At 38.9% G+C, this 22,208-nt stretch overlaps 1 protein-coding gene across 1 annotated transcript in view; it reads right to left on the bottom strand.

Annotated features, from left to right (window-relative positions):
* Nucleotides 1-22,208, bottom strand: part of LOC150088367 (methionine synthase-like) — a 668,558-nt gene that overhangs the window by 349,718 nt on the left and 296,632 nt on the right. Inside the window, 1 exon segment of the mRNA XM_090370745.1 lies at nt 4,715-4,867. Coding sequence (XP_090226871.1) covers nt 4,715-4,867 — 153 coding nt within the window.

Genomic DNA, 22,208 nt, shown 5'->3' with positions numbered 1-22,208 from the left:
TTGATGCTGTATAACCTTGCTCCCTTGCATCATTTGACAGTACTACTACTACTACTACTGCTACTGTTAATAATAACTTGAATTTTATGACTCTGTTACATTTTTGACTTCAGTGGACATCACACTGAATGGCTTCATGAACATTAATTATTATTATTATTATTATTAGCCATATGGTGCAAGGAAGCCTGAGGCTTATACTGCACTAGCCAAAAAAAAAAATTTCTGAATTACCCCGAGAGAGAGAGAGAGAGAGAGAGAGAGAGAGAGAGAATCACCAAGAAAGAGAAGAATGATGATATCCAGCTGAGGATCCTGGGTGTGCCAAGCCCATACTCACCAGATGTGAGCCCCTGGGGTACCTGAAATACGTTTAGTATGAGATATGAATAAACCTGTTGTATAGCTGTTCATCCCTAAACATTGTATACTACCATTCTTTCTGCACTCCCCCTGAGAACTGCCCAGCATAAAGTAGCTTTTTAGGGATTTTATATTATTATCTTTTTTGTGTCATGTGTCTTTCAGTTGTCTGACCTATAAAATCTTTTTTTTAATTATAGCCAACCTGTAAACCTGTATCTTGTAGATAAGTATTTTTTTTAAATTATGTAATTAAATAAATCATTTGTATAATTATTGGAACTATTAAGTACAATAATTGTGTTATATGATGAAATGAATTCAACAATTGATTTTTTAATGCTTATGCAACTGCATTTTGAGACATCTGGTATCCCCACTCCAATGGTTTGGAGTGGGGATACCAGATATGCAGATGATGAAATGAATACGTAAAAAAATTTTTTAAATTTTGAATTCAATAGAAGTGTAACAAAAATCATTTATTAAAACAAAATAACAACTCTGTTTTAATAAAACAGTGATAAAATTCTTTCTTAAAGAAAACTTAGAAATATGGCAAGATAATGGAATAATGGGAGGTCAGGAGATCCCCAAATGTATGCAGCAATAATTGTATTTCTTCTTCTTTGGTCCTTAGCTGGCAGCTGGGGGAGGCGGTTGGCCACGCAACCAGTATGCTGCTGTAGGTGCCGCAGGGTTTCGGACTTGCTCTGTGATGTTCTTCCATACCTTACGATCCATGGCGTCAGTCCTGGCCTGGTTAAGGTCGAGACGTCGGCTCTTCAAGTCATTTTCTACTTGCTTGGCCCACGTTTTCCTAGGCGCGGTCCGTTGGATGCTCCATTGGGTGGGTCGTTGTCTCCAAAGGAGTGTGGATGGTATTCTGTTCATGCCCATTCTACATATGTGGCCAAACCATCTAAGCCTTTGCTTCTGGATTTGGTCGGCAATGGTTGGTTGCTGTTGGCATCTGGCGCGGATGGTATCATTAGTGATGCGGTCGCGAAGAGAGATGCCCAAGATCTGCCGCAGGCATCGCATTTGGAATACCTCAAGTTTGTTCAAATCTAACTTGAGACAAATCCATGTTTCCGATCCGTAAAGAAGAATGGGCAGGATCAAAGTCCGGAAGAGTCGGATTTTAGTCTTTGTGGAAATGTTGGTCCTCTTCCACAGACACCATTTGAGCGAGGCGAACGCAGTGGCCGCCTGTCCAATTCTGCTGTGGATTTTCATGGTGGATGCAACTTTCTTCTCCTGGACCAGCGACCCAAGGTATTTAAAGTCCTGCACTTGCTCGATCTGGACGCCTTCGAGATAGATGGTGGCTTGTGACCCATCTGTTGTCAGGGCCTTTGTCTTACCAGCATTGATCTTCAAACCGTATGGCCGGGCAATGCGGGCAATGTCGTAGAGGATGTCCGTGGCTTCAGAGTCGTTACTGGCAAGGATAGCACTATCATCAGCAAACATCAGGTCAGTCACATAGTGATCCTTGTCATATTGTATGCCCTGTCTGTTTCTGAATGCTTGCCTCATAATGGCGTCGACCACGATGTTGAAAAGCAACGGGGAGGCTACATCCCCTTGGCGGACTCCAGTTTGGATGGTAAATTCCTCAGATAAATCGTTCTGGATGTGCACCTGGCTGGTTAAACCGTTGTATGCAGTTTGGAGGAGTGTGATGACTTTTCGAGGTACATGTTCAACCTCTAGTAGTTTCCATAAGGCCGGTGGACACAGTCGAAAGCAGACTTAAAGTCAATGAAAACAATGACGGTTCGCTGTCCACACCGGATCCTCTCCTCCATCAGCTGACGAATGGCAAAGATTTGATCACAGCATCCTCGCCCGGGTCTAAATCCTGCCTGTTCTTCTCGACTGGTTTGCTCGCGATGTTTTTGCAGTCTTGACTGGATGATCTTCATAAAGACCTTTCCAATGATGGAAAGGAGGCTGATGCCACGGTAGTTCTTGCAGTCCCGGTTATCACCTTTCTTGTGGATCGGTACGATAATGGCTTTCCTCCATGTTAGCGGAATTTGTTCAGTGCACCAGATGGTTTTGAGGAGCGAGTGTAGTCGGCGAAGCAGTACATCTCCCCCGGCTTTGATCGCTTCTGTGGTGACTTGGTCCACTCCTGGTGCCCTGCCATTCTTCAGGGATTGTATGGCTGCTTTCACTTCTTCTACTGTAGGCTCAACATCGACCATGGAGACCTCAGGGGGGGTCGATCAAGAGTGCTGTTGCTGGCGGTCCCTGAGGTGGGTTGTGATTATACAAAGCTTTGAAGAATTCACTCCACCGTTGCAGGCGTTCGGATGGTGATCGCATGAAGGTCCCATCAGCATTCTTGATGTTGTCACTAGTCAATTTGGTCTTTCCACTCAGACATCTGAGGGTGCGGTAGAGAGTGCGGTACTCGTTCTTGGATGCCGCCACTTCAAGATCGTCTGCCACTTGGTTCCAGTATGCTTCTCTTTCTGCTGTCATTCTTTGTCGGACTTCTCGGTTTAGCTGCCGGTACCGTTCAAAGCCGACCAACTTTGCCTGTTTCCGTTTGTCCACGAGGTCGAGGCACTCGTATGATATCCATGGTTGCGTTCGACGTCGGGCAGGTGGACATAGGGGCTTGGCACATTCCAGGATGGCATCAGAGATCTGCTTTTCTTCTTCATTTATATCCTCGGGCACGGCCAGCATCTCGAAGCGGTTGGATAGGGCGATCTGATATGCCTGTTTGTTGGCAGAATTCATTAGCTGCCTCCAGTCCAGCTTGGCTGACCGAGATGATCTTTTTGTATGCCGTAATTTGAGCTGCACCTTAGCCCAGATGAGGTAGTGATCAGATCCGCAATCAGGTCCCCTCACGGCACGAACGTCCATGAGTGATGAGCGAAATTTGGCATTGATCAAAATGTAGTCCAGGATTGCTGAGTCCTTGCCAGATGGATTTCGCCATGTAAGTTGATGTTTTTGAGGGTGCTGGAAATGGCTGTTTCCAATGATCAGGTTGTTAGATGCGGCAAAGGACAACAAACGTAGTCCGTTGTCATTGATCTTCCCATGGCCAAACTTGCCCATTGTTGTTTCCCAACCAGATCTGTCCACGCCAATGTGGGCATTAAAGTCCCCTACGAGGATGATCACTTCTGTCTGCGGAATTGAATCCAGCGTATGTTGGAGCTGGTTGTAGAAGTCATTCTTGGTCGGGTCCAGGCTAGTCTCAGTTGGCGCATAGGCGGAGATAATATGGGTCTTGATGGTGCCCTTGACAGTAAGGACTGCCAGGCGGTCCGATATTGGTTGGAAAGCGATCACACTACTGGTGGCCTGAGCATCGACCATAAAGCCCACTCCTGCTTCTCGTTTCTCACCACCAGAGTAGAATAGCATAACCGCTTCGTTAGGTGCTGGTGGTTGGATGATCATCGTTCCAGACCCGGTGAGCCTTAATTCGGATAATGCCGCGATTGATATCTTGCACCTAAGTAGTTCTTGGGCAATGATTTCCTTTTGTCCAACGTGGTGCCCCGTTCGAACATTCCATTCGCCAATGTTAATTGTCCTTTTCGGCGTATTAAGCTTATTGCTGTGGCCAGTGATCCACTTCACACCAGCACCCTGGGTCCCCAGTGCTGGCGCATCGGCTACCCCGGATGCAGTAACATTGTTATAAGAGCTTGTTCTGTGGCCAGTGGTCCACTTCACACCAGTACCCTGGGTCCCCAGTGCTGGCGCATCGGCTACCCCGGATGCGGTAACATTGTTGTAATTGTATTTACATAAATGTAAATATGGAACATGAACAACTTCATACTATAATTGGTTTTACATTACTATTTTACATTCTCAGAGTAACCAGTGATATTAAAGTTGGAAAAGAAGGCAATACCTGACAGAGCTAAAAAGCATAGAGTACAAAAGAAGCAAACAGGAAATTAGTACATGTAGTCATTCATAGTATACACCTGATATCCCTAATTTGGGACCTTTTCAGTGTGTGTGTGCACGATCATATCCATGTATCATCATAAGGGGGGGGGGAGGCATGACAACCAGGTTTTTGAGTGTTTTTTTAGATAGACCTAGGAACACTTATATGCATCGTTAGGGGGGGGCATATGCCCGTGTGTGTGTGTGTGTGTGTGTGTGAAAAATTTGCTTCTGGTCACTGTACAATGGTTTCAGAGAATAGTACCACTTATAACAATATATTTATGACAAAAGTTGCAGTAGATGCTGCATTTTCCAGAAATAGTTATAATATTAAGTGAAACTTTCTTGAACATCATGAAATCAAACTAATGTTAATTTTTTTATTTATGGAATAAAAAAATTTGCTTACCTTATTTTCTTCTATTAGTGCCAGCTTTTCCTTTTCTTTTTCTATAAAAGGAATTAGGTATGCCACACATCGTTTCATAACTCTAGCAGACTTAATTACCTGTGGCAAAAACATTTTTCCTGCTCCAAATAGATCTCCAACAGTGCTTATTCCCTATTAAAAAAAAGGAATATAATCAACTATAAAAATATAGCAGCTTATATATAAATTTATATATAAAAAATACAGGGATTATGATATTTTACTTCAACTAGCTAAAGACATAAAGTAGGATCTCATTGTTCACAGGAGTTACATTCCCAAAAATGTTTGTGAATTGCAATTTCATGAATGATGAAGTAAAGTACTCTGAGAAAAAGAGAATTAAGTTTCTCAGCTTGCAAGGTATTTTTGCATAAAAATATATTTTATACACAGTCATTAATTTTACTACATTTCCAGCGAGTTTTATATATAAAGATTATCTGATTGTAATCTTTATAGTACAAAATTAGCTTAATGAAAAGAAAATTCTGTTCACAATGTCAGACATAGTGCTTTCAGTAGTAAAGTTACACATGATGTTTCAAGTTCTACCCAACAGCCTGAAGGGACAGCTCTCAGAACTATCACTTCAATTATCACAAGCATAAAATTTAAATATGTGAAGAAATCTAAAAGCCTTTTCATAGTAGTATGGTCATCTGCATATTTTGATTTTAGATATGGAAAAAAAAGAACTCCAATAACAGATAACATTAATTAACTTCACCCACCACTAGTGATGTTCTTTAATATAACCCTTCTGGGTGCCCACCATCAAATCTAACTTCAGGCACTAATAGCCAAGGCTGAACTGATAGGTGAAGCAAAGGGAAAAGTGTCAAGCATTAAATCTTTAATTATAAATAAGATATACAAGAGGGATGATACAGATATCTCATAAATAACAATCGTGAGGGGCATTATATTCACATCTTGCCTCAGATGACAAAATATCCAGGCTTAGCCCTAGTACTAGCAAATAGGATCAGTATTATCACAATTTGTATTAAAATGAGAAAATAATGCAAGGAAAAAATGAAAGCTAAGCATATGTAACATCTGTAATTAAAAATAAAATAATATATAAGGGTCGCTTAAAAAGTTATCTACCTTAGAAATAAATAAACAACACAGCTTAATATTTATTCTCTTTAGTTTTTGATTAATATATATATATATATATATATATATATATAAATGAAAGTAAAATAAAATATAAATAAATATAGATGGAGAAGTTATTAATCACAAAATGCCAAGCCTAGTTGAAGAGAAAAAAAGAGAGAAAGAATGTTAAGAACCTATATATATATATATATATATACAGGGTGTTTCAGTTAAACGTTTCAGAACTTCTAAGAGGGGTAGGGTACATCCTGACAACTCGAAATCATATAGCAATGTGGGGTCGGAAATGCTTTCCTGAAGCGGTGTTGTACACAGAAGCACCATAAAAAGAAAAGAGACCGTAAGTGAGAAATCGTTTTAATAATACATGAAAAGAAGCAAAAGGTACATGGATTAAAGTAAGTGTTCGAAGTTTCTTCCACGGGCTACAATGCACCCCTCACATCTCCGACGCATGGACATCCGAACATTCTGGAATACTCCAGGCGAATTTCGAATTTCTTCGGCAGCTACTGCGATTCTTGCAACCAGCTCCTCAGCATTGTCAACAGGGGTGTCATAAACTAGCGATTTCATATGACCCCAGAAATAAAAATCAAGACATGATAGGTCGGGTGACCGAGCAGGCCAACGCACGGGACCACCACGTCCGATCCACTGTTGACCAAATGTGACATCCAGGTAGTTACGAACATCTCCGCTATAATGGGCAGGGGCGCCATCGTGTTGGAACCACATTGTGTGTTGCGTCGATGCAGAAATCTGTTCATCTCTCAAAAGTTGTGAAAGATCAAGTAGATAGGTCCGGTTAGACGACACAGTAACAGGTAAGGTCCGATGAGGTGATCTCCCATAATGCCGGCCCATACATTGACCGAAAATCGAATCTGTGCTGCACGACGTCGTATTGCATGCGGGTTCTCGACCGCCCAGATATGGTCGTTATGCATGTTGAAAATTCCTTCCCTTGTGAAGGATGCCTCATCGGAAAACAACACTTCAGCAGGAAAAAGGGGATTTGTAGCACATTTTCCAAGGTACCACTGTGCGAAAGCAATACGAGGTTGAAGAAACTTCGAACACTTACTTTAATCCATGTACCTTTTGCTTCTTTTCATGTATTATTAAAACGATTTCTCACTTACGGTCTCTTTTCTTTTTATGGTGCATCTGTGTACAACACCGCTTCAGGAAAGCATTTCCGACCCCACATTGCTATATGATTTCGAGTTGTCAGGATGTACCCTACCCCTCTTAGAAGTTCTGAAACGTTTAACTGAAACACCCTGTATATATAAAAAAAATCATTAAGTAGAATTAAGTCTGAATTAATGCTGAATTAACAGGCTAATCATATGTACAAAAGCTGAAAGAAAAAGAGGGAAGGGTAATAATAGAGATAAAAATTATACAATTAAATTCAAAAATAAAAATTAAAGAATCAAAAATTTAATTTTTAAAAATTTTTTTAATTTTTTTTTTAAAAATTAAAAATTGGTACATAGATCAGGTATTTCACCAGGGGACTACACCTGATCATGTACCAAACACTATGTTTCTATGCAAACTCATGCTGATGGAGAAGCTATTAAAATGAAATAGATAAAAAAAAAAAAAAAAAAAACATGAGTAAGGTAGCCCCAACGCAGTGTATTTAGATTAATAAATTGAGTCGATAGTATGTAAGAACGCAAATGCAGTGTGTTTAGTTTAATAAATTGAGTAGAAAGTATGTAAGAACGCAGTGTGTTTAAGTCGAAAGTATGTAAATTAAAAAAATAAAAATAATAAATAACAAGGTAGTGGTATAGAAAAAGGAAGCAATGCAAGGTAAGGGAGGGAAAAGAAGTTAAAAATATAGAGGCGAAGATAGTGAGAATAAGAAAAATGAGAATGTCCGAATCACCCTCGTATTACACTAACAGTTCAATGGACGGAAAAATGAAGAGCAGAAAGTAGAAAGATGTAAAGAGAAGGAAAAGAGTTTAAAGGATACTAGGCAAGCCGGGTGTGTAAGTACCCAACCTCATAGAGAGGGCCGTGGCTGTGAGAGTGTTAGTAGAAGTGGAAATTAATACTGCCAGCTTGTAGTGTATATTTTGAGTGATAGATATATGAAACATGTTATAAAATATGAAAAGGAGAAAAATTAAATACCTATGATATTTGGCAGAAACAAGTTGAGTGGAATATAATCAAGAAATGAAGATACAAATATGCGATCATGATTAATAAGGTACAATTATGCGAATATGATTAATAAGAATGGAATGCAAACAGAGGGAGAACTATGACAACGATGGTGGAGTTGCTCAGAAGAGAAGAACTATGGGAGCCCTCTGTGGCCAAAATAAAATAGAGAAAATAAGATTGATCATAAGTAATTACTGGTAATATTAAATTAAAAAATGAAAAGAAAAACTTAGGAAGTGAAAGAACACGAACATCGTTCTAATAGAAGTCATAATAGAAGTCATTATGTGTGATCAATTTCCAAGCAGTGGAAATACCACCATTCAAATGTACAATTGTACAACTATACAGGTATCAAATTAACCCTAATCAAGGTGGAACATGGTGAAACCGAATTTTTCTTTAATGAAATCAGAGAGATTTTTTATAATAAAATTTAAGAAATTAATAGGAATGTCATTATTGCGAAGTAGAGAGATCATTTAAAGCACCAGCGAAAAGTGATTGATTGCTGCTAATGTTAGCAGCAATCAATCAAACGGACTAATATTAGCTAATATAACTAATATTAATATTAGTTATTAATCACAAAATGCCAAACTAGGTTTGGCATTTTGTGATTAATAACTTCTCCATCTATATTTATTTTTATTTTATTTTACTTTCATTTGTATATACATGTATCCTGTTTTGCTGCTTGGCGCATTCAGGTACACATACTGTTTTTCTATTTTTCTCTTTTTTTTTTTTTTTCCCCCACTTCTTCGTTTTTATATTTCATATATATATATATATATATAATCTCCTTAAGTTCAGATATATGTTCTTTATTTCTGAGGGCAAAGAGGAAATATAATATCTGAAAAAAAAAAAAAAAAGAAGCCTTTGTTCTGGTCTCTGGAAAGACCATTTACAGCTTCCTTAAGATCATCATCATCATTTGGAAATCAATGCACCCAGGTGTTTCATTAGAATTCTGATGAGAAAATAATCACTGAAGATCAGGTATGTAGGGAGTGTGGTTTAATTCCTGGAATTCAAAATAACTGAGAGCAACAAATGCTTTATAGGACTTATGTATGGGAATGCTGTCAGAAAGCAAGACACAACGTGTTGATTTCCACCCTCTCCATTTCTTTATGGCTCCTCTTAAACTTTTGAAAATAGCAGGACAGGCATTGCCAGTGATTGTCCTCCTATATTGAGTCTATCAGAGTTCCTCCCACATCCCAAAAAATGGTATCTATGATCTTCCTGGAGGAGGGTTAAGTCCTGAATTTATTTTGGGCAGTGGTGGCTTGTGGTGTTTCCACTGCATAGACTCCTGTTTTGTTTTCCTGATCCCAGTGATGAATCCATGTTTCACCACCTGTTACAATTCTTCAAAGAAAATTTGAGGACCTATATCATACATATATAAATTTCCATCACAAATTTGAATCCTGCACTTTTTTTTTTTGAAAACCTCAAACTTGATAGTTATTAGAACCAATAAAATATAATAAACAATATTATGCCTATAATAATATAATAAACACTTAGGAATGAATGAGAAACTTTGTGGGAGGTTTACATATTATCACAAACAGAAGAAATAAGATAGTTTCTTTTGTTTGTTTGACTCATTCTTGACATGTTCAGTAGGTAATGTAAAAGTAGAGGGAGGGGAACATGTGAAAATTATGAAATTTTTGGATATGGCACCTAACAAAAATATGCCCAGTTCTTTCACATAATGTGTCCTTGATAATGCCTTTCATACACACACACAACTGAGATTACTACCAGTCAACGCTGTCCGAGTAGACGCAATAAGATTATTCAACAGCTGATCTGGATGCCTCCGAGAGAGTTACCAGCAGGTGGACTACTAGCGGCCAGCCTGTGAAAACTGTTTTAGAGCTGTACCCTTGAAATGTAAGGAATATTGGATCATGCTGTGATGTCCATCATAACTGAAAGACATCACTCATACTGCATGACGAAAGAGACTGGGGTTGTCAGAGTTTTGCTCTGGAGACTAAACATGGGTTTCACCATTTCAAGTCTCCGATAAGTAAAATGGCAGTATTTTACTGGATGATGAGATTCCTCTGGACAATGTGGACACGACACCTCAATCTCGGCTAACAGTGATCTGGGTAGTCATCTCCAGTATACCAGGCACAGTGTTTCAGTCCTTCTGCATAGGGATAGCATACTCAAGGTTGTGAATAGTCTAACAATTGTGAAGGCACAAGCAGAGGATTTGGTTGTTGCAGAACTTCACTGAAATTTGATACACTAGAATCAAGTTAGGCCTCAATATCAGTTCCATCAGAGCTTTAGACTCTCAGGTAGCAAGTGATAGCCTTCCATAATAAAAATGCCTGTGACAAGCCTCAATGACCATGTTTCTGAAGAGGTATGAGTACTCTTGGCATCCAGCGATAACTGACCTTTGACCTGTCCAAATATTTATGGAGGAGAGTCAGTCCAGACCACTCAAAAATATTACATTCCCTGGAAATCATAGAAACATTAATAAGTCTATCTTCCATAACCATGTCTTCAATTTTGGCACATTTCTGGTATAGTGGCTTTAATCTTCTTTGGATTCTTGTACCCATTTAAACTGCCTGGACAAAAATTTTATCTGGTATTCAAAAGGGGCAGCATCACTATATGCAATATTCAATGCATTCATAAATATCTTTTGGTCTAAAAGTGGCCATTTTTAACAAAAATTCTTTTGTCAAAAATTTGATGATGGCTCAATACACCAATTTCCTGGCCCATATTTTTCTTTTAGTTGGCTATTTTAAGTCTTTTCCATTCATTCATACTTCACTGTATTGAGCTAGGCCTGCACAAGTAATACAGGCAATTTATGATTAAAAGTACCTTTTATTGTACTTTTAATCATATGGTTACCTCTCCTCAAGTTGAGTTTGAATATGTATTCTCTTAGAAAAAGAAAATACGTCACCATAAGAAAGGCACCTAGTTTCTAAACTTAAAAGAACTGGAATTCACTTATGAATAAGTATCTTTATATATTAAGAATGTCTCATTTCTCTTAATTCTACATATTCCAGCAAATCAATAATTTTCCTGAAATGCAGCCCTGAACAATATTCATGGTGTGACCTAACCATGGATTTGTACAGTATGATAATCACCTAATTATTTGTACTGACAAGTTTCAATATATCATTTAGTACTCCATGCAATATCCCTGCAGCTCTACTGCACTGCCGAGAGAACTTCAACATTGAATTGTGTTATAAAACTTAGATCCTTTTTGTCTTCAATATTATCATCGATATCATTAATAAAAGGTAGAAACAGCAAGGGCATTACAACATGGTCCTGAGGATTCCAGATAATGCACAAATACTGTATCAAAAGTCTTTCAAATATCTTTCCAGTTCCTTAGTGACTATCTCATATCTTACTAGATTAGTCAGACTGGATCTTAACAAAACCATGTTATTGGACTCTTAGAGAGTCAGTCACATTTATCCCTGCTATACAGTGGAAGCCCAGGTACTTCCCAAGTTACGAACATCAGCACATACAAACAAAACTGCATGACATTAATATATTACAGTACAATGTAGCCCAGTGGTCAGGAGCGAGAGTGCATAGCACGCATTCCTTGAGTGGATCGGGGTTCAAGCCCGTGACTACTAAATACGATAAATATTAGTATTGACGATTTATTGTAAACTCTACTGACTTGGTTGACGTGCCGGAGTATAAAAAACAGAAAATTTATTTATTTATTTAAATAATAATAAACAATACAGTAAACCCCCACTATTCACGGAGGTTACGTTCCTGAGAAATGCCGCGAATACCGAAAACGCAAATACTGAGTTATGGCTCCCATAGTAATAAAGGGGTTCCGTTCCAAAGTATGAAATATATAAGAAAAACTAGTCTGAAATTTTGTCTATGTATGTATTATATGTACCTTCATAATATGACTATGTACATAGACAGTACATAGTGAAATGCAAGCATACGGCATCAAAATGAAAATAAGAAACAATTTAATATTAAATGTAATATTTATTAGAAAATTCAAACAAATCTTTCAAACCAGTGCCTTTGATAGCTAAAAAACTTATCCCGCCAGTGCTATCACCAGTTTCGCTAAAGTGTTGATAAAGGAGTTTGCCTTTTCACGAATGATGAGTGAACTTAACAGAATTTTATTTTGAGTTCGGTCTTCTATCCACAGATTTAAAGCTTTTTCCATTTTTTCTAATTTAACATCACAAGTTACAGAGCAAATTTTTGAAGCAACAATAGCGCGTTTTCACGGACACTACGGCGGATTTTTTCTTCCGATTTTTTGATTGATCGTACTGTTGACTCATTGATTTCATAATGTTTTGCCACTGACGAGACACTTTCACCAATAGAAATTTTGTCTAATAACTCAATTTTATTCGCTAATGTCATCACCTTCTTTGATATTTTCACATTTCCCTTGTTATTCGTAGCCATATTTTTGTACGGGTTAGAAAGAACTTGTCCACAATAAAGTCACTTTCTTCCATTAACACACTCGAAAAAGTCTGTTTTACACTGCAAAATGGTAGATTTATCACTTTTGTAAGCATATCAATTTATAAATTGATAAATTTATTCAATTTATAAGCATATAAATTAAAAGCAAACGACGAAACCTTCCATGACAAGGCACCTCGGTGGGCAGGAGTGGCAGTGCATAGCATACACTTCTTAATTAGACCGGGGTTCGAGCCCGTGACCACCAAATACGAGGATGCGGAAAGGTCAGGGAATGACCACCCCCCCGGAGCAATAAGGCCTTAGTTGCTAATGCTCCTAAAAACCAAACAACAAACAAACTTCCATGACAAGCGCATAACACATACTGAACAAGGATTAGCGAGAAACATCCACGCTCGCGATTTTGTCACCCCTCTCCCACCCACTGAGCGCTGTTTTGACCGTGAAAGATAATTTTAGCCACGCCCATGTTTTTTTATGGCGGAAAATGTTCACGGCGTGTTAAAATTCAGATTTTTTAGGTTTCATTTTATATTAAATCGGCAACCGCTAATACAGATACCGCGAATAGTGGGGGTTTACTGTATTTGACTAGAAAAAAAAAGTCAAATATTTTATTTGTACATATTCAAAAAATATATATTGTTTATTAATGTTTATTAAAATTCAATACAATATATATTTTTGAATATGTACAAATAAAATATTTGATTTTTTTTCTGGTCAAATAAAAACAGATGAAAAAAAGCTGTATAATTGTTTTTTTACAAACATTAAAATCTAAAATATATGCACACAGTCAGCTTAATTTACATAAGAACCAGTCTGAGAAATTTACATTGCTAATTATCAATAAGTCACTAATTGCACTTGCCAACAGCAAAAAACAACCCTGTGGGCTTTTGAAATCCCCCCCCCCCAATGGCACAAACTGATTAATTACAACTGTACAAAACAGCTGCTGATTTAGTGTGTATGCCCACTTCAAAATGGTTGAAGCTGAAAAATAATTTTATGGCTTTGATATTATTTCTGGTCAATGAACATAATATTATTTATTATGGTTCGGTCATTGTGTTGAAGACAGAGTTTTGTGTGGCTAAAAATTTTAAAGTAATATGTAAAAATGAAATCCACAGCAAACAGCAAAAAGGTTGCCATTTGCCTGTGGGTTTCATTTGGTTAATTTGGCAGTCCCTACAATTTTTGAAAATAGAAATGAACTGGGTGTACTGGGGTGCATACAGAAAACTAATAGTTTAATAGCAGCTGTATGCAGGGGTGAAACTGATTCTTGCATTGCTTCTATTCGAGCATGTAATAGCCTGGAAAGCAAGACAGGGAGAAAGGCCTGCTTGGGGTTCTTATGGGATGGGTAATTATAAAGGCTACATTAAAATACTTAAGCATTCTGGTATAAAGTTTACATGAAATGTATACAAATACTCAAATATGGATGGTTGTACTATATCATTCACCAGTTCAGTTTGCGGAATAGTTAGTCCTCATTGCTGTGAGTTTTTTAATTCAACATTAAGGAAATTTAATGAAGAAACATAAAAAAAAAAATAGGTGCTTGCCCTCGAGAATAATGTAACTGGGAGCTCGTCAGGGACTCAACACTCTAGTAACATACCAAGTGATGCACTCTGGATTCGGGCCCCAGGACAGAATAACCACGTACAAACTACTCTGGTTCAAAAGGACTTAGTTTTAATAGGAGACTCCATTGTCAGGGAAATAGAAATATTTTTTGTAATAAGGATATGTAGACTAGAACCAGGGTAAGTCTGCCGGGAGCAACTATTATTATTATTATTATTATTAGCCATATGGTGCAAGGAAACATGAGGCTTATGCTGCAAGAGCCAAAAAAATTTCTGAGTTACCCTGTGTGTGTGTGTGTGTGTGTGTGTGTGTGTGTGTGTGTGTGTGTGTGTGTGTGTGTGTGTGTGTGTGTGTGTGTGTGTGTGTGTGAGAGAGAGAGAGAGGTAGAAGGAAATCACCAAAAAAGAGAAGAATGATGATGATATCCAGCTGAGGACCCTGGGTGTGCCAAGCCCATACTCACCAGATATGAACCCTTGGGGTTAAATTTTAATGATGTCACCAACGGACTGTCAGATTTTAAGGGGATAAAGAGAATATTGTTCATGTGAGGGCTAATGACATTAAGCATACACGATCTGACAATTTGTTAGACAAATACAGGACTATGATGAAGAAATGCCCCAAATTAGGTCACAACATCTACGTGTCTGCAATTCAGCCAAGGCACGATAGAAGGGATTATATGCTGAAAGCCTTGTGGATAAACTCAAAACTTGAAGGACTCTGCAAGGCTTTTGGGGTAAAATTTCTATCAGCTTGGTCCACACTTGTAGGTAGAAGGAATCTGTTTTGTAGAGATGGGATACTTTTACTGATAGTTTGGGGAGACAATCATATTTCAAGCTATTCCTAACTGGTCACCTGGGCCTTAGCCCATCTACCAATATTTCATAACTGTTTATTTGTTACAATTTTCTTAGGTCAATCAACCTTAACAAAACAACAATTACAAAGTCTAACTTGACTTATGACAACAAATTAAAGAAAGCACAACCTTTAGCCTCGCGGGGGAGACGGCGTCTCCACCCCCCTCACGAGTTTCCGTCCCCACCACGAGGAGGTAGGTTGCCCTATCTAGCAAACATTGTCTGACACCTCTCAGACTAAATAATAATACAATTTTCTCTCAATACAATTGATCTTACAAAATTATCTCACAATCAATGCATACACACACCTGTCCAGTCCCTGCAAACCCCAACACAGACACCACTGTGACTGACGACCCCAGTCACTGCTGGGAGAAGTCTTTTTTCAATCACCGGAAGAGGAGAAGCCCCCCGCATGACACCACTAATCCTGTTCTGTACGTCTCTTTAGGGTATCCACCGCTTTTAAATATTCTGGACATATCCGATTATTAGCATCATGCTCAGAAGGCATCCTCCTCCGCCAACAATTTACACATTTTGGAGCTTCTGCTCTTTGCGTACAAGACTTGAATGTATATCCACTCCCAGCACAGTGACTGCAGAACTCGCCCGCGTCACAGTACCGGGCCACATGGCCATACGCCATACATTTGTAACATTGTGTTGGAGTTTACAACTCCCAGACACGGTGTGAACTCCAATTTAAAAATACTCTAGAACATTTCAACAAGTATCTTCGTATGCGTGGGGAAACCTCCACCACTACATTATATCCTGAGGAATTCCTTGCTTTATTCTTTGCTAGTATTTTTATTTCAGAGAGCACTTGGTCCTTATTGTCAAATCCATCCACCAAATTCCTTTCCCATAATTCGTTATTAAAGGACTCACGATCTACATCTGAACTAACGTCAAAAATAACCAGCCTTGGAAGTCGGCGAAGGGGCCTTTCTACCTCCATTCCGAACTTTTGCACCTCCGTACATTCTTCAATTTTCTTAACGTCCAGCTCAGAAGCAGTTTCGATCATAACCCTTTTGTTTCGTATGGGACGAACTGATACTACCTTGACATTAGTTAAAACCGGTGCAACTCGTGCCATTAACTCGGTCTTTACTTGGTCACTGGTATTATATCTATCCGCATTTGCCTTCACTATAACTGATTTATTCTTGGATCTAATCTCACTCGCACTAGCCGCCTCTGCATATGATCTTAATTCAGGAACTTGTTCTACTTTTCCTTTTTCCATTAAAGTATTCAACTTAGTCTCTAGACTCGCACTAACCGCCTCTGCATATGATCTTAATTCAGGGACTTGTTCTGCTTTCCTTTTTTGTTCCTTTAAAGTGTTCAACTTGGTCTCTAAACGTACATTCCGTATAGTCAAAGACTCCACACACGTTACCATCTTGTCCCAATATCCCATTACAATATTCAAGTCGTGTGCGCTCGGCTTATTCAAAGCCGACACAAAAAGCCGTAACTTAGTTCTAAAAAACTCTAATTCCTGCAAGGTAATAGGTTCTAGGTTACACTGTATCTGTTTCGAAATCTTCTTCGTAACTATACGTGTCTTTTCCTGTGAACTTTTCCCCTCTGGAATCCTTTTCTTCTCAGATGGTCGACTCAAGACCTTTTCTGATTCTTCTTCACTCGAAGACTTGGAGCTTCCCTCCGAAGACTCTGCCGAAGATTCTTTTCCTGACTCCTCCGCCGGAGGAACAGGGATCTTCCTTCTCGTTTTTGGCATGTATCACAAAAATTTAGATCACACGGAATTACAAAAAGAACCAACCAAAATAGGCTCAATCTGCCAGCTGAGGAATCACCTCAGCTGCCCAGCCCAGACCACTAGGAGGAAGAGCCTCTTCAAAATAATTTATTGCACAGGGATCAAACAAAACAGCCGCACTATCAATTGACAAATCAAGTCGCAATGATAAAGTTCTGGCCAACTATTCAATAAATCATTTGGCACCTGGGCCAGTTTGGGGGGACAAGGGTAATATGGATATGCATTTATCTGATAATATTGGTCTTCTTGTTTGTTTGTTGCCGAAACATATTAGCAAGATGTTCTGAGGGCAGAAATGTTTCAAATGAGTGGGTATCAAATGCCAGGGAAGCGAGCTTAAATAACTTTGAGGGGTGTGTCAGGGTAGTTAACCATATAAGAACACTAAGTCTTAATTGTTTATACAGCAATGTCAGAAGTGTTGTCAATAAAATGAGTGAATACGAACTGCTGGTTAGGACAAGTAACGCTGACATAATAGGGCTTACCAAAACGTGGTGCCAATCGGAGATAGGGGTTGATGAGTTTCAGTACGGTATGTATAATGTATTTAGGAAGGATAGGGAAGATAGAAGGGGTGTTGGGGTCATGCTTCTTATCAAAAGCAGCCTGAGCACGATGAAAGCTTTCCAAGATTCAGACGTTTCGCATGCTAGTATAGAATCTGTATGGTGTGAGATAGTTGGAAGCAAGGGTATAATGAGAACAATCTACAGGCCAGGTGATTGTGAAGATTATGATGAGAGCCTCTACATGCAAATGGAATGGGAAAGTAAGTGTGAGTATCTTATTATGGGTGATTTTAATTTGCATCTAACTGATTGGAGAAAATGGGAGGGAAACTCCATATGAGGAACAAAATTTTTAAATCAACTAGATGATTGTTATTTGTATCAACATGTCATGGAAAGTACTAGGAAAAAGAATACTCTAGACCTCATCATCACCTATGAATCAGATGACATAATAGGGCTGACAGTACAGGAACCAGTAGCAGGAAGTAATAATGGAGATCTACGGTGGACAATGAAGACATAGGGAGCAGTAGTTAAAGACAAAAGAATGGGTTATAATTTCAGGAAAGGAAATTAAGACGGCTTAAGATGCTACATGGCCTCTATTAACTGGGTAGATATCTCACAGAGAGTGAATTCAATTGAATTATGATATACCTTTAAAACATTAATCACAGAAGCCTTAAATGCATATACAGGGTGATTCACTAACAGTGCGACAAACTTGCAGGAGGTGTAGGGGGCACAAAGACGAATCGGAATCACATAGCATTGCAGGGTCCGAAATGCCTTCATCATGTGGTAGAGGACGTTGAACGGAAGGTCGCGTGAACAGCGATCCCGCTGGAAGTCAGCATTTGCGAACCGGTTCCCGAGGCAGTAGGATGGATGAGTATTCAAACGTTGAACTGGCCGACATGCACCTCGCGTATGGAGCTGCGGACTGTAACGGGCGCACCGCTCTGTGCTTGTACCAGGAACGTTTCCCGCACAGGTGTGCTCCTCATCATATGATTTTCTCACATGTGCACAGAAGGTTACGTCAGACTGGCTGTTTCACGAGAGGTACCATGAATCGAGAGCGTACGACGACGACACCAGACAATGAGGAGAATGTTCTACATCTTGCAGAAGGCAATCCGAGTACGAGTACTCGAGCAATAGGACAACAATTGGGTATTTCCCAATCCACTGTATGGAGGATACTGTCAACAAACCAAATGAGTTCATACCATCTGCAATGCGTCCAATCATTGGAGCCTGCGGATTATCCACTCTGGAGGACTGTTGCTACTTGGTTTCTTCAACAGAAACGGTTCGATGCTGGCTTCCAGCGGGATCACTGTTCACACGACCTCCCGATCAACGTCCTCTACTGCATGATGAAGGCATTTCGGACCCTGCAATGCTATGTGATTCTGATTCGTCTTTTTGCCCCCTACACCTCCTCAAAGTTTGTCGCACTGGTAGTGAATCATCCTGTATACCATTAAAAAAATACTCCATGAGGAGGATTCCAAGTTGGATGAATAATGAAGTTGCCAGATTATTTGAGCAGAAAAAGACGGCATGGATAACTTAAATCTTTTGGATGGTCTGGCATGTTATCCAATAGTAATAAAACTGAAATCTTAATTTTTCTGCTTTAAATAGTTTTCCACAGCTGGCAGAAAACAATTTAGAAACCATTCTTTACCTAAATCAGCAGTTACCCAAGCTTTTTTATTTGCTTTCCAGTATACCGGTAATGTGTTTTTATTTACACCTTTCATTGAATGAGGATTAGAGGATCTATAAACTAACATAGGTTGGTTCTGTGAGTTTGAAGTTGGACAGTAGATGGATGTTGGCGGCACGGATTCGGACTGTTTTGAAAGAGAGAGTGGGAATTATAGAAGCCATTTCAGAAGAACAGTGCCCATGGAAGTATCTGTAGAAAAGGCATGTAGCAGAAACAGTACGTCAATGAGATAGCGAGTGGAGAGACTCTGTTAGAGAGGAGTCATTAACTAACCTAACTTACTTACCTCTTCTGAATGGAATCTAGAAGCCTGAAAGAGGCTTTGGGGGCACTGCCCCAGATGTGGGAACAATATTCCATGGTAGGGCAGATTTGTGATTTGTACAGAATGAACAGCTGTTTGGAAGAAATTAACGCTGAGAGCGAAAGAGAAAACCAAGTTTTTTAGATGCAGAGAAAGCAATATTTGTAATGTGCTTGTGCCAAAAGAGATTAGAAGTCAGGGATCCTAAAAGAGATACAGTAATACCCCGAAGTTACGCGATAGGTGGGTCCGACGAAAATCACGTAAGTCGAATTCGCGTAAGTCGGGGTACAACTTTGCATATAAATACATATAAATTTTGCTTAATTGGGACCAAGGACTAACAAAAACACTAGTTTAGAAGAAAAATATTAATAAAATTGCAGTTCTTTATACATATTAATACAAAATATGTATTAAAAAACAAATGACTTACGTTAAAAAGTTATTTCGATGTCAATGGCTTCATAAAATCTAACAAATTCGTCTGACAGCACAGCGCGTTCTTTTTTTCACGCAGAATTTCTTCGTAGCAAGCTAATAATTTTTTTATTCCTTGCTTTGTAGCTATAACGCGTTCTTCGTTGGAGTCTATGTTTTCTAAAATTTTTAAGCCCTTTACAATTGAGCCCTTTTCAATTTTCAACCTGTCAAGTTTGCAATTGTCATGTGCTTTTCGCCGTTGCTTCATTTAGGCCTGTAGCACGTGCAATATCACATGGTCTTTCATTTCGCTCAAAGCGTTTCACAATTTCATATTTTTTCTCTATCGACAGAGGCGGACTGGCCATAAGCCTTACCGGGGAAACCCCGGTGGGCCAGTGTGATTTTGGCCATAAACCATAGTATGAGGCCACTATAAATTTTCCCGGGTAAGAATTTTTGACCCAGTCCGCCTCTGTTTATCGATAATTGCTTTTCTTTTTCTCTCTGAATCTGCAGTGTCTTCACCAGGACGCTTCCTTTTCACACCTTTTAATTAAGTATTTTACTCATTTTTAGGGAATAAAGCACAATTACAAAACGAGGAGGCACGCTTGATATGCATAAACAAAGCTGCGCGCATGTAGCAACTGAATAAACAACACCATAAAGGCAGAGATACACTATTAACACCTCACATTTCTAGGGGTTACTACCATAAAACAATAAAAATCCAGTTGCGTTTCTGCTAGTGAAATCTGTTATAAACTGGTATTAAACTCTATCTAATTGCATTTGCGATTATACCGATAGCTGGAATTGTGTTGGTTTTTACGTTATTATGGTGAAATGTGTTTCCCCTTCACTGATATAAAAAACATAAAAGCAGCAAAGTTGAATTTTGTTCATCTTTCGCTCTCATTCTCCGCCGTCGCACCGTATATCGATAACATATGAAAAACGATCTTGAAGATAGTGGGCGGCAGCGTTGCCAAACGAAAAAATCAAGAACCGCGTAACTCCGAGTTCGCGTAAGTCGGGGTAGCGTAAGTCGGGGTATTACTGTATACAGAAATCGGAGTGTCACCAAAGATAAGCATAGGAGCAGAAGAATCCTTTTTGTGAGATATAAGACAAGACTGAGTTTTAGAAGAATTGAAATCAACTAAGTTGATTTCAATTCTTTTATTTCTCTTTTCCCCACTGGAGATCAGCATTTAAGGAATTGGTAGTGGATATTCGAGAAGTTGAAGCTGATTGAGCAGGGCAAGATTTCTCAAAATGGAAAGTAGAATGCAATGTGCTATCATTGGCAAAACTATGGATAGGATTTCCAGTCAATGGAAGAAGGTCATTAATATACAAAGGGAAAAGAGTGGGGGAAAGAGCTGAACCTTGGGAAACACCAGTATTAGTTTAGAAGTTAGAAGACAGAGAGAAAACTGGGATAACCAATTACAAAAAACAGTTGGAAAACCATAAGATGGAAGCTTGTTTAGAGGACTTTTATGCCAAACACGATCAAAAGCTTTGAGATGTCAAGAGCAACTGCTTGTGTTTCACCGAACTTTTCCATTGAATTTGTCCATAAATGGGTAACATAAGCCAGAATATCACTAGTGGATTGACACTGATGGAATCCATACTAGCGATCATTAATCAGACGGAAGGTTTCTTGGCAGTTTAAGAGTTGGCAGTTAATTGATTTCTCCATTACTTTAGAAAGAGTAGAAGTAATTGCAATGGGATGATATTTGGATAGGAAGGATTTGTCACCCTTTTTAGGAACTGCCTAGATATGAGGAAATTTCCAAGAAGAAGGAAAAATACCTTTGGAATAAGAAAGTAAAAAAGGGGGCAAAGAACAGGAGTTAGTTCAGGAGCACAGGTTTTAAGAACAAGTGGAAAAATACTATCAGGACCTGGAGCTTTCTTAGCATCAACATTCGTCAAAATCCTTCTGACATCCATATACTGTGCAGTACTACACTCAGGGCAGAGGAGAATGAAAAAGACCTCGGATAATTGTGCAGTCAGATATGAAGTTTTTTGAGCAGTGCAAACATGCTGCAAGAGTAGCTCGTGGGGGTCTTGTCAATGATATATAGGAATTTTGCTAGCAGGGATAAGGAGGTGATTATCCCCTTGTATAAGGCAATGGCCCGACACACCTTGTGAACTGCATGCAGGTCTGGATGCCTCATATTAGGAAGGATGTAAAGATGCTGAAACAAGTACAGAGAAGGGCAACGAGATTAGTGAGTGGAACAAAGAGTTGCTGTTACCAAGAAAGGCTTAAGTTCTGCAAATTGCAGAGTCTGGAGACTAGGCATCTGTGAGGTAAGCTGATTGAGGTGTATA

The sequence above is a fragment of the Mastigoproctus giganteus genome, chromosome 3 (genome assembly GCF_048544385.1).
Source record: "Mastigoproctus giganteus isolate SK-2022 chromosome 3, ASM4854438v1, whole genome shotgun sequence".
Lineage (NCBI taxonomy): Eukaryota > Metazoa > Arthropoda > Arachnida > Uropygi > Thelyphonidae > Mastigoproctus > Mastigoproctus giganteus.
Note: the sequence above shows the minus strand (reverse complement) of the source record. Positions and strands in the feature narration are given on the sequence as shown.